This window comes from Mauremys reevesii, linkage group 9 (genome assembly GCF_016161935.1).
Source record: "Mauremys reevesii isolate NIE-2019 linkage group 9, ASM1616193v1, whole genome shotgun sequence".
Classification (NCBI taxonomy): Eukaryota; Metazoa; Chordata; order Testudines; family Geoemydidae; genus Mauremys; species Mauremys reevesii.
In genome coordinates, this window is record NC_052631.1 from 33,997,163 (window position 1) to 34,015,317 (window position 18,155).

Genomic DNA, 18,155 nt, shown 5'->3' on the forward strand with positions numbered 1-18,155 from the left:
CTTTATCAATAATTCATTTTTCATACATGCAGTTTGGGAGTATTTTTATGATTTAAAGTAAAATCAAATCAACAAAAGTATAATCAAATACATGACTTCAACTGCTCTCCTATGAACTGTTCCTTGTTTTAGAAACCCATAGGTGCATCTGTATATGAAGTCAGTTATTGTTTCTCTGTATTTTCTTCATTATTGGACATTTTTGTGTTTTCATAAAGGCTTTCTCCCTTAATGTTCCCTCTTTCCTTTTGGTTGACCCAGTAATCCTGTACTAATGACAGTAGTCTGTTGCCCTGGAAATCATTGTGTTGTCACTACTTCATCATTGTGTCTTAACTGTGAGATCAAAAAGAAAATTTGGGCTTGAGGAAGCCAGTTTTCCTTTAAAATACTAAAAGCTTTAGTATGTAGATAACATAAAATTTCTTAGAAAAATTCTCTAGAAAATATTTAAATGTATGTTAATAGTTAAATTATATATTTAAATGTTGCGATATCAAGTTCCTTAAACCCAAAGCTTGATGTCATTTAAATTATTATTTCTTTGTGATGAAAAATCACGTGTTGGCTCACAATTCTGTGATAAAGTGAAAGTGTGATCCTTTACAGTAACTCCAATAACGTTGTAGTTATTGTTCCTGAAAAATGCAACTTTAAGCAAAACAATGTTAAGCGAATCCAATTTCCCCATAAGAATTAATGTAAATGGGGGGGATTAGGTTCCAGGGAAATTTTTTTAACTAGACAAAAGACTGTTATACCAGACAAAAGACTATACTATTACACACAGTATAAGTTTTAAACAAACAATTTAATACTGGTACACAGCGATGATGATTGTGAAGCTTGGTGGAGTCAGAGTGTGGGCTATTTCCCAGGGAATGCCTTACTGCTAAATGATGAACTAGCAGTTGGCTGAGCCCTTAAGGGTTAACTCATTGTTGTTAATGTAGCCTCATACTCTACAAGGCAGCACGAATGGAGGGAGGGGAGACAGCATGGCAGACAGAGACACACACCTTGTGTGTGTGAGAGAGATGTGCATTGTTCCTTTAAGTACACTGATCCCACTCTAAGTACATTGCCTTTTTAAGTTAATCTGCATGCTGAGATGGCAGCTGCTGCCAAGAAGCTCCCTCCGTCCTTAGCCCTGTTGTGTGTCCCCTCTGCTCTGTGGAAGATGGGGCAAGCGGGGGGCAGGAGCTGGGAGGAGGGGGACACCCTGACATTAGCCCCCCTCATTTCCTCCCCCTCCGCACAGCAAGCAGGAGTCTCTGGGAGCAGCTCCAAGGCAGAGGGCTGGAGCAGCACATGGCAGTGGGGGGAGGGACAGCTGAACTGCCGGCAATTGGTAGCCTGCTGGGCCGCTGCTGCACAGGGAAGTTGGGGGAATGGGGAGTTAATGGGAGGCTGCCGGTCCATCCTGGTTCCAAGCCCCCACCAGCTAGCTCCAACGGGCTGCTCTTTCTGCAAGCAGTGGACAAACCAGGCGGCTGCCAGACAACGTTATAAGGGAGCATTGGCAACTTTAAATGAGCATGTTCTCTAATTGATCAGCAACGTAACAATGAAAGAACGTTAATCGGGACAATTTTAAGTGAGGAGTTATTGTATTTAGCAAAATACTTGTCATTCCAGGGAGCAAGAGGTGAACCAGGCCTCCCTGGCAGACCTGTAAGTATCTTCCTGCAGCTCGTGTATACGCTTGTTTGTTTTGAACAACATACTGTAGCATGAGTACATTACTTCCATGTATTAAGAGTGAGTAATCCTTACATATGAATGGTCTAATTGAAAATGTAATAGCGAATGATAGTAGGAGAGAGAACAGATCAACGGCTTTTAGCCTGACTTGCCTTCATTATTACCACCCACACATGAGAGATTAAAGATAGTGTAGGAAAAGCAGAAGATGATAGAGTGTATCATGAGTGAGGCTCAAGCTGATGTGATTGGAGGTGCTAGGCTGCTTCACTTTTGGAGCACACTATACTAGGTGAAAGAGCACAAAAGTCACAAGAATAGCTGAGCAGGCCAACACAGCCAGGTCATGTTCACCAACACCAGCTGTGAGGAACAGATGCAGAGATTGCCCATGCTTCCCACATTGCAAGTGGTCTTGGTCCAGTGGATCTGCAGGGTACTGACCAACTGATGCCCTGTCACATTCACGAGCCGCAGGAAATCTCTGTGTCAAGTAAGCACTGGATGGCAGAGCCTCACTGTGTGGGGCTGCTGGGTCTTCCCAGAGTGTGCCGAGCATCCTGGAATTTGGCCATAAAAATAAAATCCCAAATGAAATATTTTCTGTTTTTTTGTTAAGCAGTCATCTTCCCTATCGCTCAGGGAGCCTCTTTTTTAATATCCCAAAGGCTATAGCATTTCCAGTGCTTTGGTAACCTGAGCTTAATTCTTTTCGATGTGCTATTATTTATATACATGACTAGTATGTACTAGAGCAGGGCCGGGCAAACTTTTGGCCTGAGGACTGCATCAGGTTTTGTAAATTGTATGGAGGGCCAGTTAGGGAAGGGGGTCATGGCCCGGCCCCCACTTCCTATCTGCCCTCCCCCCGGGACTCCTGCCCCATCCAACCCACTCTATTCCCTGTCCCCTGACATCCCCTGGAACCCCTGCCCCTGACTGCCCCCTGCCACCCTTTCCAACCCCCCCTCCTTCCTGACTGTCTCCCTGGGACCCCTGCCCCCATTCAACCCCATTTCTCCCCCCGACCACCCCACGCCTATCCACACCCCCATCCGCTGACACCACCCCAAACTCCCCTGCCTCCGTACTGCACAGCCTAGAGCACTGGTGGCTGGCGGCGCTACAGCCACGCCACCTGGCTGGAGCCGGGCCACGCCACCGCCGCCACCACACAGCTCAGAGCACCAGGTCAAGTCGGGCTCTGCAGCTGCACTGCCCCAGGCGTTCACAGACCGGGCGTTCACAGACCGGGGTGGGGCCAGACCATTGCACCAGCGGCAGGGCGAGCTGAGGCTGTGGGGGAGGAGGAACAGTGGGGGAGGGGCTGGGGGGGGCTAGCCTCCTGAGCCAGGAGCTCGGGGGCCAGGCAGGACAGTCCCCCGGGCCAGATGTGGCTGTAGTTGCCCACCCCTGTTGTAGAGAGACTAGCGTGTACTGGATGAGGTAATAACTTTTATTGAACCAACTTCTGTTGGTGAAAGAGACAAGCTTTCGAGCTACACAAGGTCTTCTTCAGGTCTGGGAAAGGTAGTCAGAGTGTCACAGCTAAATACAAGGTGGAACAGATTGTTTAGCATAAATAGTGAACACATTTTGTAAGAGATCATTAAACATGAAGTGGTCCGTTAATACCTCTGCACATATAGTCGCCAACTTCATGGGTGCTCCAGAGCTGGAGCACGCAGGGAAAAAAATTGGTGGGTGCTGAGCACCCACCGGCAGCTCCCCGAGGCCCCGCCCTGCCCCCCTGCTCCAGCTCGCCTCTGCCTCCTCTGCAAGCACGCCACCATGTCCTGCTTCTCCTGCCTCCCAGCCCTTGCACCGCGACACAGCTGATTCATGGGGCCGGGAGGGAGGGGGGAGGAGGGGAAACACCACGCGCTGGGGGAAGAGGTGGGGCTGGAGTGGGGATTTGGGGAAGGGATCCAATAGGGGCAGGGAGGGGACGGAGTTAGGGCAGGGACTTTGGGAATGGGGTTGGAATGGGGGCAGGGATGGGGTGGAGTCGGGGGGTCTGGGCACCCACTGGCACCGGAGAAGGTTGGCGCCGCTGCCTCTGCAGTTATTTGACAAAAAAGGGGGGTTAGTGGGATATAGATTGTTGTAATAAGCCATCAATCCACTGTCTTTGTTAAGGCCATTTTTTTTACTGTCTAGCAAAGTTATGAAGGCATTTAGGAGCTTAATGAGAATTTGGAGCAAGTCTGTGTGACAAAGAAATTAAGATGCTAGTGTTTTCACAAACAAATACATCTTTTGTCCTCTTTTTCAGGGACCTAGAGGAGCTAGGGGGCCAGTGGGCCCACACGGATTGCCAGGCCAACCAGGCTTGCAGGTAAGACTGGCACTGTTCTATAATACTGCGTTTTGAGATCATATATAAATGCTTGTCCACTCATCTAAAAAGTTCAGCCCCAGTGTAAATTCAAGCCTAGACATTTGCTATAAGGCAGTTAATTAAAGGGCCCGATTCTGCCTGGCACTTACACAGGTTTGCAGTGGGAGAATGAGAGTACAAGAACCCTTCCACATGCTTGTGCACACACATGTAAGGTCCAGGCAGAATTCCAATGGGCACAGAGAAGTGCTGGTAATGCTCTCTCCCGACTCCTTCCCTGCAACCAAAGCCCTGAAGGAGGCAGGGAAGATATGGAGCCAGAGCTCCACACCGTTAAGGGTGGACAAGTGGAGCAAGGCATGGGTTGTGCAATCCCAAAGGGAGATGCGGCGCTAGGCACACAGCCTGTGCACCTCAGGTGAGCTCTGGGAGAAATTTTTGCCTTCGGGTACTCCCTCTAAAGAGTGGCAGCTCTGGATCATTCTCAGTGAAAAGCTTTGCTTTCAAGTCAGAATATTAAGTTGTTTGACTCTCTTTTTTAAAGGGAGCTACAGGCCTTCCTGGTTTGCAAGGTGAACAGGTGAGTGTCTGCTTTCCATGGGGTGTGTACAGTTTCAGTGAAATATATATTTATGCTGATATTTAAAGTGTTCTTTGACTATTTCTGTTAGCAAAGTTTCAAAAACTTTAATTGTTAAATTATTTTGCAAGGATTTTTGTGATTATTTTTACTCACCAACACTAGTTTTAATTTTTTTCTTTAGGGAAATCCAGGTATTGGAGTGGATGGACAAAAGGGGGAGCCGGTAAGCAAACAATTAAAGGTATTAAAGGTGGCCTGGATGTAGAATTAAATATATATATTGCTTAGGAAAATACATAGTCCATATAGTTTTATTTAGCATACAGTTTCTTTGGTTAGTTACAGATGTCCATATAGTTTTACTTATGAGACAGTCCCTCGAGCCCTGCCCTGATCCTGCACAGAGATCCGTGTAGGCAGACTGAGATCTGCTTGAAGTCCTACTGACTTCATTGGCGCTCGAAGTACCAGGGTATAGTATGGTATCGTATATACTCTTGTAATGGATATAGGGAGCATTACCTTCTTTTGATTGAAAGAGTCCTGGATGGTTGACAGGCCTCTGCAGAGCTCTTTGTACCCACAGATCAGCAGAAGCTGTTCAATAAGAGTAGAGATATTAGTGTTGTAAGTAGGAGATTTAAATGTTTTGGAGCCTTGCAGAGCCAGTGTGTTGAACCAGATGTCCATTTCTACTGCTTCTCTGGCTTTTACAGGGTGATGTTGGACCTCCTGGATCTCCAGGACAGCCATTGTTGGTTTGGCCACCCGGTTCTTTCCTGGTTAAAGGAGAAAAGGTTTGCAAATTAAAGTCTATTTTTAAACATTACTGTACTCAGTTTACTGGAAGTGCTATCCCAGGATGCATTTTTGCACAGAGTTTATAGTAAGGACATTTATTTTATTGAGTAATGTACCGCCATTATCAACAGAAATGCTGTTATCCAGTATTGTACTGGCAGACAGAGGCCAGGCCAGCCTCATGTTAGTGCTGCAGCCCACCTATTCTGTCCATGAGGTGCCTCTGTGCCATAGCAGGAGGGTAAAAGGAAATACCATTCCCCTTTGTCCTTTCTTCCCACTCTGCAAATATTATATACAAATGAAAAGATATTTTTTTGCTAATGGCCAGCTCAGAAAAGACAAAGTGGGTGAGGTAATATTTTTTTATTGGACCAACTTCTGTTGGGGAGAGAGACAAGCTTTCAAGCCACACACAGCTCTTCTTCAGGTCTGGGAAAGGAACTCCTAGTCTCAGAGCAAAGTGCAGGTGGAAGAGATTGTTTAGCATAATTAGTTAGCACGTATTGCAAGGGACCAATCAAGTCTGCAGCACATTTTGTAAGAGACCATTAACACATATTGTAAGGGTCCATTCCAGGTCTGCAGACTCAATCTTGGAAATGAGAGTCAAGCTGGGATCTTTCCTGCTGTGAATCACCCACAGTAATTTTGTCCTCAGTTACAACTGTACAACTCTGACTCAGGGCAAAAATTTGCTTTGTAATGTCAATCTTTTTTGACTCTACACACGCACAGGTTACAGTCTGAACGAGGTGCCATATTTACAGACACTTTTCAGAGCAGAACAAAACTTCAGAGTTATATAAGACAAATATATTCTGCATGCTAAAATGAAAACATTCTACATATTTATATTTAGGGTGTAAAAGGAATGCCTGGGTTAGTAGGACCCAAAGGATCACATGGGCCCAAAGTAAGTAACATATTTTGTTATGCATTGTTCCATTTCCTTCTAGCAATAAAGATATTTAAGTACTGCAATAGGTTACCAAGGGAGGTTGCAGAATCCCCATCGTCAGAGGTTTTAAAGAACAGATTAGACAGGGATGGTCTAGGTTTACTTAGACCTGCCTCAGGGTAGGGGGATGGACTAAATGACCTCTGAAGGTCTCTTTCAGCCCTAAATTTCTATGTTTTGATCATTCTCTGATTTCCTAAATGATGCTGGCAGTTTCCTTTTGTGTTACTAAAAACACCTTTTCAGTGAGTGAATGTCTTAGGAAATAACATAGCATTATACTGTGGAATTTAATCATCACGGAAACCAATGTGAAAGCATAAATGTTGCAAAATCTTCTGGAAAAATCTGTCCACCAACAATCTCTTTTACAGCTGACTATCAAATGTTGCCTTACACAGGCATATCAGTCTTTTTTCAATTAGAAGGTAGGGAAGCAGAAAGGACAGTAAACTCCAGGTTCATCCCTTGCAGATGGAGTGGGATTTTAGAGGTGTGATGTGCATAGGAAAGGAAGCCGCCCAACTCCACAGGTCCTGAGTATTCTCAGGAAAGCTTACTGCAAAGTTGCTAGTCCCCCCTCCCCCAGCGTAGTTCCTTTAGCATTTGTTCTGCCCCAGGAAGAGTTCCATGCTGCTGTGCAGTACCAGTCAGAGAGCAGACTCTACAGCATTAACATGTATTTCTGAAGGGAAATCCATAGGGCCTCATGGAAACAGAGACAATTCTTAGGGCCAAGATCATTTTTGGAGGAAGGAAAGGAAGAGTTAATATCTGCTGCTAAGTAAATTATGATCCAGAGTATTAATTTCTGTACTTTGAGTCCAGGCAGCACCTTTTCTTTTAGCCATTTCCTGCCACATAGAAATGCAAGTCAGTGGAACGACTCCGTGTGGGTTTGGCAGGCAAAACCGGGGCTTCGGGGTATGGAGTAAGAACTGCATTTTCTCTTTATGTATTTTTAAAAACTTGTTTCTGTGTGTTGTCCCTCCTTGCAAATAATTTTATAAATAAATCTTGTTCCTGCTTATTTATAACCAATAAATGCGCTGGCGCCTTAAAATCCCAAAGGTTATTCTTAGCTTGGAGTACAGCAGGTGTATCTACTCCTGGGTAACTAAAGCCAGTGGACACTAGGGTGGATGGAATGTGAAGTCAGTCTAAGATATCTGGCCCTAACCAGGGGCTGTAAATGAAGTCCATAACACTGATAATTGTATTTTTACTTTTTCTGCCCATGCACATATTGCAAATTCTCTAGAACTGTCATCTCTGGGTAATCTGTTTAAACAGAGTGTTTTGAATGATAATAGGGTGCACCTGGAAATGGAGAGAAGGGTGAAAAAGGTATTCCTGGAGTCCCTGGAATGCAGGTTAGGAAACTTCAGAATAAACCATTTCAAGTACTTATCATAATTAGTTTATAAAATACTAGGTAGTTAGATTAAATATATTAAGATAATTCAAAACAGAATTTTAAGATGCTTTAAATTAACTTTCATTGCTTTGTACATGGAGTACTTTGATTCCTAAAACAAGGTATTCATGTGTTCCAGACTCAAACGTAACTCCAAATAGATTTTAATGCCCTTGCAAAGACAAAACATTTGGAATCTGATCTTGTAAATATTTACTACTGGACAAAGTGGGCTGCTCTGGGCAGCCTTGACAAATTCAATGGGACTGTGTCAGAGTAGTAAGCACGTCCCCAGAAGTGTTTTCAGGACTGTACCCTTAATATATATAGTATTTCTCACATCAGACTTTTCCAAGGTTCTTCATGATACAGTATAGTAGAAACTAGAATTGGGCCCAATCTAATTTGGCTTTGATCCATTGTTCAAGGTCATATCCATCTTAAAAAAAATGTTTGAAAAGGTGTTGCAGAAACTAGATATTGGGGAACATTATAGCGAATAAATAGTTCTTTCACACAAACTTGTGCAAGAAAACATTTATATTAAATAATTTGGAAATAGTTATAAGCAATAATGTAAGACTGGCTTCTGTTGTTTTGGTTTTCATTCTACTTGCTTTTAATTAGGGTAGCCCTGGTTCTTGTGGAACTCTCGGTTTTCCAGGAGTAAAGGTAAGGCAGTATAAAAATACAATGACACAGGCACGGCACTTCATGCATGTTGCCATTCACTTTTAGGTACATTTTTCTTTTTACATTATATGGTCTTCTGGTTGATGAGAGAGCAGTTTTCCAATATAGTCTCCTGTAAATCTGAGTTCTGAATCTGTGCACCACACCAGATTTAAAACAGAGTGCACACAGCTATATTTGCCTAAATCTTTCTCCTTTTCCTGCCTGTATGCTCCAAATCTAGTTAAGGCCACAGTTACACTAGTCATGAATTGTAACTACTGTGCAAATTACTCACTTCTGAATTGCATATCCAAGTATCTGTTTTGCCTGTATTACTTTCCAATATACATGGCTAATGAATTAAACCCACTATCTACCCAGAGAGTCATTGTAGTGTATCAGGTAGGTATATTAATAGACCTCAACAAGAAAGGGGGCACTGTGGCTTCAGATGAAGCTGAAGTGAGGCTGCTTCCCACTTACTTGTTCTTGTTAAGGGTGGGGTCATTCAGCAACCAATCAGCCAGTCCCAGCTGGATTAGGCAATAGTAGTCTACTCATGGCAAGGACGTGCACTGTTGACGAGCTTGTGCTCTTGTCCTGCCACCAGGGGTCCCCAGGCACTGTCCAAATAACTGGGTAACAGTTAAAAGATCTTTTCTTGTAACATAAAAGATCCCTTAAAAATGTATCATCTACAAAATCAAAACCTGTACAGTGCTGTGAAACAATGTATAATTATTAACAGATGCCAGTATTGTGTGGTATAAACATTAACTAATTTCTAATGCACATTTAACTATATGACATGCAGTCCTATCAAATTAATACACAGAGACATTTCTGTCATTGGTTCCAGGGGGAAAGTGGAGTTCCTGGTGTTCCTGGTCATGCTGGTTATTCAGGTATAAAGGTAAAAGTGCAGAAGCCCTTTATGTTTTGGTTAGCTAAGATCATTATCCGGTGTACTAGCTTGTCAAGCCACAGCCCTCTCCTCATTCAAATTACTCTAAAACTCACTTCTTCCATGAGGTCTACAACAAATGAGGCAGCAATAAGCATTAACAAACAAACAACTTCTGATTGAATCATCATGGTGTACACATATCTAACCTAAGTAATTTAATATCAGTATTATTATTTATTTGTATTATTGTAGCACCTAGGAGCCCCAGTCATGGACCAGGACTCCATTGCACTAGACACATTACGAACAGAGAACAAAAAGTTAGTCCATGCTGCATACACTTTGGAGTCTAAGTAACTACGTGATCTTGTTGCTGTAATCCTCACTCTTCCTCTCCCCATCCATTCTGTCATTTTAAAATTAGCTGGTAAGAGTATCAGGGCTGGGGCCACGTCTTTCTATGTGTACTGTAGAGCTCTAGCTACTATGGGGCACTGTACAAATACTACATAATAACAAATATTCACCGTCAGCAAATAAACCTTAAGTATATGTTAGCAGATCTTAAAATATTTTGCAAGTTTGAAAGCAGAGAAATAAACCTATTTGTTTTGTTTTTCTTTTTTTGCATGATGAAAACCTTTTTGCTTTATTATCAAAGAAGACAAACTTAGGTTGCTATTTAAAATAGCTAGAAAGGCCACAATTATAGTATTACAGCCAATAAAATAAGTTGAATGGAAAAAGTTCCTGCAGCTGTTGAAAAGGGGAGCAGTCAACAATAGCTCCCACACTGTCAGAGGCTCAGATACTACAGAGATGGCAGCAGGATAAAAACTTATGAAAATGGGCATCCAGTTTTATAGTCTCAGTTCTCCAAGTCTCAGTGCTAAAGAGGCCCGGAGTCCCATGCATGCTACCTCACCAGGCAATTCCCAGATTTCACAGAAAGAAATTGTACATTCTTAGGCACCCAATTCCTGTTTGCCACAGAGAGCTAGGTTGATGCCTAATCTACAAGAAAGAGGAAGTTGCAAAATTCCTCCATCACCACTTCATTGATTTAATCTGTCATATCAAAGGGTCCTTTAACATCTGAAATTCACTTCTTCCCAATTCAAAGAAGATAATAGTACAAGCTAATTTAGAAATTCTCAAATCAGGCCCTGAAAAGATTTTCATTACAATTATGCGTATTGTATTTATATGTTTCTCTGAAGCAGTTGGCTAAACTATCAGTAAGAACTTTGGGTATCTCTTAACATGTCATTGTCTGTCAATCTATGGAAGATCTCTTTCCATTTTAGTGCTTACCTATCATTATGAAAAACCATTTCCCAATTTTTGTATAAAATTGTAAATCAAATCACTACATTTTAATGGCTAAATCAAAATAATTTTAATTAACTATATTTATAATAAGCCTTGTGCTATTGAATTTCCTGTAATTGACTCAATATCACTTGTGTTTAACACAATATACTAATGTAACCAGATATAACAGCCAGAGCTCTGAAAATTCAATCAGATAAGCACATTTGAGCAGTCTATCCCAGTTAGCCACTGATTTCTTCAAAGATATTGAGTAGTTTTTATAGTATTGTATTAAAAAAAAGAAAAAATAAATGTAAAAATGTTATGGTTTCAGATGCAAGCACTCAAAAATTAAGACATGCCAGAATTAAGGTTGCCATGCCCCCTTGTGTGTATGCCTTATGATACCATCTTTAATTACATGGTGGCACACTGCACACTACTATCTATCAATAAACTTAATGAATTCTTACAGGGGGATCGTGGAGAACGAGGGCAACCAGGCCTGCCTGGAGTTTTTGGAACACCACCTGTTGCTATGAAAGGTTTCACTTGGTTTTAACTACTCTTTATATTATATAATGCATGCAGGGCCCTGTGCTCTGAGGTGCTGAGAGCAATTGATGGGAGCATACTAAGCATCTCAGAACACTGGATCTCTGCTGGTCACATTCTGTCATTGCCTGCATCTTGTTGATGTCAGTGGAATTGGATAGGATGTATGAGAACAGGATTTGGCCCAAAGCATGTACTTCAGATAAATACATGTTAGCAAGACCTCAGCGCGCATACAAACACACCCACATCTGTCAGTTTATTCCTGATTCTTAGATCTAAGAATATTTAAAAAATAGCTGGGAAGAGGAGGGCCATTCTGGGGACTGGCATGCAGAGGAGCAGAGCACACCTCCGATGGCATTTCAGAATTCTTATATACCGAATTGCCACAACGTGGATTCTTGGCTTCAACTGAAGTCTGGGGTTGCACACCTTTGTTGATAATCCTGTCCCCAATGAAGTTGATAATAAAACTCCCATTGACTTTGATAGGGCCTGAATTTCACCCCTAGGTTCCACCAGTTTTAAAAGTTATATCAGATTAATATAAACTCCAAAATGTATATATTATATTTCAATGTGGCTTTATGTGCTGTCGACCTAGTAACAGAATAATATGCTTAATACAGTATTATCATTAGCTGTTAAAAGGATCTCGTATTTGCAACATTATTGCGATAAAAACTTACAGACCTGCTGCAGCGAGTCTCCGAGCCTGGGTCTGCAGACTTGGGCTCCCAGGGCTCCCATTACAGCGCTGACAAGAGCAGTGTAGCCGTTCTCCACTTAGGCTCGAGTCTGGACTCTGAAGCCTGGGTAGAGGGACTGGATTTCAGAGCCCAAGCTCCAGCTGGAACAGGAATGTCTACACTGCTATTTTTCATGCTGTAGTGAGACTGAGTCTGTATATCTGGGCTCTGAGATTTACTGCCACGGTCGTTGTTGTATGTGTTTTTTTTTGTAGTGTAGACAAACCCAGATATACAGTGGGACAGATTCTTCTCCCGTTGATTTATTAGCATCCCCACTCAGGCCCCAATTCAACAGAACATCTCTATTCTGCAAGAGCCTGATCCAAAGACAGTTGAAGTAAATAGGTATCTTTCTGTTGATTTCAATGGTCTTTGAGATCAAGCCATAGAGTACATAACCATGTGCTTAAATGGGATTTAAGGTTAAGTATGCGCTTAATTGCTTTGCTGAAGTGGGGCCTGAGTGAGGTTGTTCAGATGTTAACCGAGAGCAGAATTTATACCAATGTTTTGCTATTCCAGCTTAACTCCATTTTCTTCAACTGTGTATGATCAAATATAAATGTTCTTTTATTGATATATAGCTACAATAATAAATAATACTTCTGTTCATGGGCAGCGCGGCGCATAGGCTGGGGAAGGCTGTGCCGACCCAAACAACCCGATGTGGCCCTGCCCACGCTCCTCCCCAAAGCCCTGCTTGTCCTTCCCCATTGTCCCCAGCCCAGGCAGGCTGCTCTTCTTCAGGGAAGCAGCGTGCTGGGGCTGGGGCTAGCGCGGCTGGAACTTGGGACGGCTGGGGCCATGACTACATATGATAAGAAAGCCATTTTCTAAATGAAAGTGAATTCTGAATATAATCCTAGGTGAATGCTTCAAGAAGAGCAGTATTTTTAAACAGAATCATGGGCGGTGGAACAAGATCTAATAGACAAATGGTGAATGGCACAAGATTTAAAATGATGTATGTAATAAAAGGGAAGAGCTCCAGTGAGAAAAGCAACTAAATTCCCCTCCTTTATAATTAAATTATTTCACATTGAAACCAATGTAATAAAGAAAAGGTGATGTATTTTAATTATGAATGGTTCCCAAGTCATAATTTCAACTGCATTTTAAACCGGGACTAAAAGCTGTCTATTGCACAAGGTTTTAAACTGACATTTCCTGTAATCCCATATAGGTCCTCGAGGGGATCCTGGATCACCAGGTCCTTCTGGAGAGGAGGGGTTGATTGGACTAACTGGTCCTCCAGGCCCATCAGGAAGACCTGGTGAAGATGGAGCAAGTAAGAGATCATAGACTTATAAACATAAACTGTGAGCACTATATACTGTCCTTGATCCACCTGCCAACAGAAACTAAGCACAGACCCAGGGAAGTCTTGTGTTATTTTAAGCTTTGCAACATTCAATGTGGGGAGGCCGTGTGAAACAGGGAAGGTGATAAGTGAAAAAGGATTACCTGGCAGTGGGGGATTAGCTGGATCCTGTAACTGTTCATTTCAGACTTTCTAATGTTGGAGTGTTTTAAAAGGTGAAGATGACTTTTTGTAAAGAAAGGGTAACACTGGTTTTTATATCAGCAGAACTTCACTGAAGCACACTTTCAACTTTAACTTCTTTTTAATTTTTGTTGTTATTGCTCACCTGTGCGTGGCCCATACATACACACACTCTCTTATATAAAATGGATAGGACTTATATTAACCTCTGTCAGAAAAGACCTTAATGAAGAGGAGAGGGTAGCAGGACTAATGTGTTCCTCCTCTCCCCAGGAGCCTGTAACAACGCTTTAGAGCCAACATCACATGGTTAGGTCTCTGGCTTTGCAGTGGAGTAGCATGTCCAGGTGGGGGAAAACATGGCATTCACTTTACAGGGCATCCTCTCCATTGGAACTAGTGAAAATATAACCTTCTAAACCACTGGTAGTTAACTCTGCTCCTTGCTGTCCCTTCACGTGAGGGTGGCTAGCACATGGTAGCAAGAGCAGCAGAGAAGGCACTGGAAGAGGGGAAACAGTTTCTCCACAAGGCTGGAGCTTCCTTTCCCCATGGATCCTGAGGAACCAAAGGATTTGAAGGCTATGCCCCTGCCTCCTCAGTAGCCTCAGAAACCCATTTCCCCAGAGGGAAATATGAGTTACAAATTCCACAAGATAAACTTCAGAGACCTTGGCTTTTCTAGCCTCCCACACCCCCCATGGAGGCTTTTCATAGGAGGATTCTGTATGGCCCATAATTTCTTCTTCATATCTCTTAAATATTCATAATTGCTCTGTATAATTTATACTTACCTATTTTCCCGATAGGCGTCCCTGGTCTGCCAGGAGCATGTGGGGAACAAGGTCCTAAAGGTTTTCAAGGGGACCCTGGTCACCCTGGAACAGCTGACTCAACTCCAGGAAGACCAGGGTCTCCAGGAGCACCGGGATTACCAGGAGCACCAGGAAGACAGGGTTTGCCTGGACCACCTGGTAAGAGAAACAGTATAAGTGTCTTGTATGAGGAACATTATAAATAATTAGTAGATTTATGGAGTCAGTGAGAACATGCTAATAGAAATGGTATTTTCTTGTAGGCCTGCTCTATGGTGTTGCATCTGGTATACAGTAAATACAATACTTTATTTCTGTTACTCTCTTTAGAATATTGTTGATTCTGTTTGAGAGGATAGGGTCCCATTCTGTGTGTGTGTGTGTGTGTGTGTGTGTGTGTGTGTGTGTGTGTGTGTGTGTGTGTGTGTGTGTGTGTAGGTCTTTCCCACTCAATTGGATTAATTAATTTTACAGTTAGGACTCCAACTGTTATCATTCTTATGTGAGATGCAGGGAAAATGTTTTTTACTATTAATTTTTTCATAGGAATCATTAGAATAGAACCAATTTCTCTCATGTCTTTATATATTAAACTAAATCTAAATGTTCATCAGTAATTGTTGAGGTGTCAAGGTTTAGAAAAAAGCCAGTGTAGTCATTGTAAATAGCTGATGGCCTAGTGCTGATGGCTGTGCTGGATGATAGAGAACAGTAGAATTGTGGGAAGATTCCAGTGGAGAAAGGACAGTTGTAGGTATCCTCGCTTTTTAAAAAAATATGCTGTGCCTGATTTTCTATTGTCGTGCACCTTGTGCAGCCGTTATAGCAATGCAAAGAGGGTGTAAAAAGCCACTATGTCTGAACTGTGACATTTTGCAGTGGTGCAAAATGACCACACGAGGTACATGGCAATAGTGAATAGACACATACTTTGTGTCCATTAATCATTTGAAAAGTATTTTTTCTTAAGGCCAGATCCTCAGCTGAAAACCTGGCTCTAATATTTTAATAGTTATTAAAATGCATTATGTAGTACATTAATTATTTGTAGGTTAAGTGTTCGAGTTTAACTTCTTTTTTCTTTAGTGGAGGTACTCCTGATTAAAACCAATATAATTGTGATTAGATTCAGGACCTTACTCTCAAGTTAAGCTTTAACTAACAACCACATCAATTAAAATGCATGGAATGTATGTGTCTAAATTGCCTAGATTGCTTTGAAAATCTCAAGCTAAATCTAGAAGTCATGACCAAAACGGGAAAATGCCCCAAATCAATATCCATTAAAAGAGATATGAACCCCAATATTCTAATACAGAAAAAAGCAGTATCGGAGAGTAGAAGTGGGCAGGAGCATTGCCTATAATCTTATTTTGATCTCGTCCATCCTCTAGTATTACTCCAAGAACAATGCCATACGCAGTGGCTTGTAAGCCATTTCGTAACATCCCTAGCTATTTATTGAGGATCCCAATGAATGAGAGGGTGGAAGGGAGAGAATATGTCACCTAAGCTGTAAAAATATTCAGTCCAAATAAGTGCCCATTTTCTTCTTAAGGTATAGTTTGTCATGGCAGAGGACTTCATGGACAGCAAGGAATAAAAGGCCAAATGGGACCCCTGGGAAGAAGAGGTGAAAAAGGAGAAAAAGGCAAGTTTGCATCAATAGCCGATTTTAATGCAGAGGACATCTTAGCTGAGCTCCATCCTTTTGTTTCACCATTAAAGACCAGGACTTGCAAGCAGAAGTCGAGGTCAGCTCCCTAAATGGAGGGCTTGGAGGATCAGGCCAAGTCATGAAAACACAGTCCAGATTTTCAGCCAGCTTAATGCCATTGAAGTCAGTGGAATTACTTCAGTAGAGAATTTGTTCCAGAATGTGTAAAGATTCCACATCTAGTATAGGGAATCACATGACTTTTGTTTCCTGGGGCTGTGGTGGAATATAACAGGCCTTTACCCACTTACTTCCCACCTGCGTACAGAAAAAAGAATGAATGATATTTCTGTTTATCTTGTATATCACAACCAGTTCGAAGTTGTTTTCCTATTTTTGTGTAGGGAATCAAGGCCACTGTTCATGTGACCTTGGTCCTGCTGGCCCACCTGGTAGACGAGGGCCACCTGGTCATCAAGGAAGGCAAGGACAGATGGGACTTCCTGGAAGCGATGGAGAAAAGGGTGATCCAGGTTTCTCTGGCACAATAGGACCAACAGGACTCCCAGTGAGTAATTCTTACAAGTTTCAATTAAAAATAAAGTCAACAAAAATTCACTTCTCTAGGAAGGGAAGTGTCCTTTTGGAGGAGGAAGGGGCAGAAGACACTTGGTGCTTGTACTCTTGTATTGCATGCAAGAGTACCATTCCATTGGGCACCATACTCTCTGAGTTTTTTCAGCATTACGACTAAGGCTCTTTGAAGGCTACATTTTCGCTCTTATTTGCTGCAAAGGCAGTCCCCATTGTAGGTGTGGGTTTTTAAATTTTTTTATTTCTCAGTTTCCTTTGGGGAGCTGATATTTTTTTGTTGGTCTGTAAAGAAATCCTCTCCTGTGGAAGGCTGGGCTAAAAGAGAAAATGTGGGTTTTATATTAATTGATCGGGAAGGTTTTGGATGGGTTATTTTTGTTTTATTTGAGTTGCCTTACTCTCTCTTCTGCTTCTGGTTTAGAGAAACCACCATTTTTCTTGGAAATATTTTAGACATACACTATTTGCCATTAAAGATTGTTGGGCTTTACTTAGTTAAATGATGGGGAAAGACTCCCTACAAAATGTTTAAAAGGCAAGAAATATCAAATGGGAGTCACATGATGTCAGCAGAGGAAAAAGCAAACTTAAATCTACACACAGCCACAGATTTTTTATAGTTATATTCAAGATCATCAGTCAAAAATAATTTTTAAAAAACCTCCCAAAAACTCCCTGTACATGACACATACTTTTAATACAAACTAATGCTTTCCTTAATAAAACATAGCAAGAATTTATTTTTGGAACTCACTATTACTGTTGATTAGTAGCTAGAACTATCATGAAGTTGGTAATTTTTACTCTGATTTCATTGTCATTTCAAAGTATTCCATTAATTTTTTTCTAAAAAAATATTTGAGGTGCTTAATGCAGCATTCACTGAACTCATTTGTTTAATGAGCCAAACTGAATTTAATATAGAACCTAATGTTCCCTACAGACACCATAATATAAAATGGTATCCAAGCAAGCCAATAGTATCCATATGCAAAACTGAAAATGACTAGATCCAACAAATTAAAGTATTTTCACTTTCCTACGTGGCATCACTGCTATATAACAATTTCACCTAAAGAAAATAAGTCTTACAAAATAGATGAATGAGTTAATGGTAATAAAAGATTTCTGTACTAGAATCATTTGATATCTGCACACAGCAGTTTATATTTTCTAGTATAGCTTTGTTCTAATATTATCAAATCTGGAATGTAATTTAGCATAAACCACTTTTTATAAAGAAAATAGCAAGGTGAGTTAATTCATCATTACAAAACACCTCAAATGTGTGTGTCCACCTCTATCTTATTTGTGAGCTTTTTCATTGGGAATGGCTGCCAGCAGGACTAACAAATGAAAGGAAATCCCAGCTGAAGACCTAGATATTCAGTGGGTTGATTTATATGAGGACATTTGTTACCTAATCCACAGTATATCTATTAACTCTAGACAGAGACTTATTTTCTTTACTGTGCTTCAGGGAGTGTAATTTACACCCCACAGCTAGCCACAGTGCAAAAGCAGACTTAACCTAACTGCCTTCTGTGTATCTTTCAAGAAAATGATCTATTA

General features: G+C 41.6%; 2 protein-coding genes across 5 annotated transcripts in view; both read left to right on the forward strand.

The window, feature by feature from the left end:
• Positions 1-4,893, forward strand: part of LOC120372074 (collagen alpha-4(IV) chain-like) — a 59,261-nt gene extending 54,368 nt beyond the window's left edge. The window contains exons 8-11 of the mRNA XM_039488790.1: positions 1,639-1,674; positions 3,980-4,042; positions 4,590-4,625; positions 4,810-4,893. Of these exons, the coding sequence (XP_039344724.1) occupies positions 1,639-1,674; positions 3,980-4,042; positions 4,590-4,625; positions 4,810-4,893 (219 nt within the window). The remainder of the gene's footprint in view (positions 1-1,638; positions 1,675-3,979; positions 4,043-4,589; positions 4,626-4,809) is intronic.
• COL4A4 (collagen type IV alpha 4 chain) overlaps positions 4,815-18,155 on the forward strand; it is a 72,950-nt gene continuing 59,609 nt past the window's right edge. For all 4 annotated transcript variants that reach the window (XM_039487521.1, XM_039487522.1, XM_039487523.1 and 1 more), the window contains exons 1-11: positions 4,815-4,851; positions 5,345-5,425; positions 6,292-6,345; positions 7,704-7,763; positions 8,435-8,479; positions 9,342-9,395; positions 11,179-11,248; positions 13,197-13,301; positions 14,327-14,491; positions 15,891-15,983; positions 16,394-16,557. In XM_039487521.1, coding sequence (XP_039343455.1) covers positions 6,304-6,345; positions 7,704-7,763; positions 8,435-8,479; positions 9,342-9,395; positions 11,179-11,248; positions 13,197-13,301; positions 14,327-14,491; positions 15,891-15,983; positions 16,394-16,557 — 798 coding nt within the window. In that variant the 5' untranslated portion in view covers positions 4,815-4,851; positions 5,345-5,425; positions 6,292-6,303. The remainder of the gene's footprint in view (positions 4,852-5,344; positions 5,426-6,291; positions 6,346-7,703; positions 7,764-8,434; positions 8,480-9,341; positions 9,396-11,178; positions 11,249-13,196; positions 13,302-14,326; positions 14,492-15,890; positions 15,984-16,393; positions 16,558-18,155) is intronic.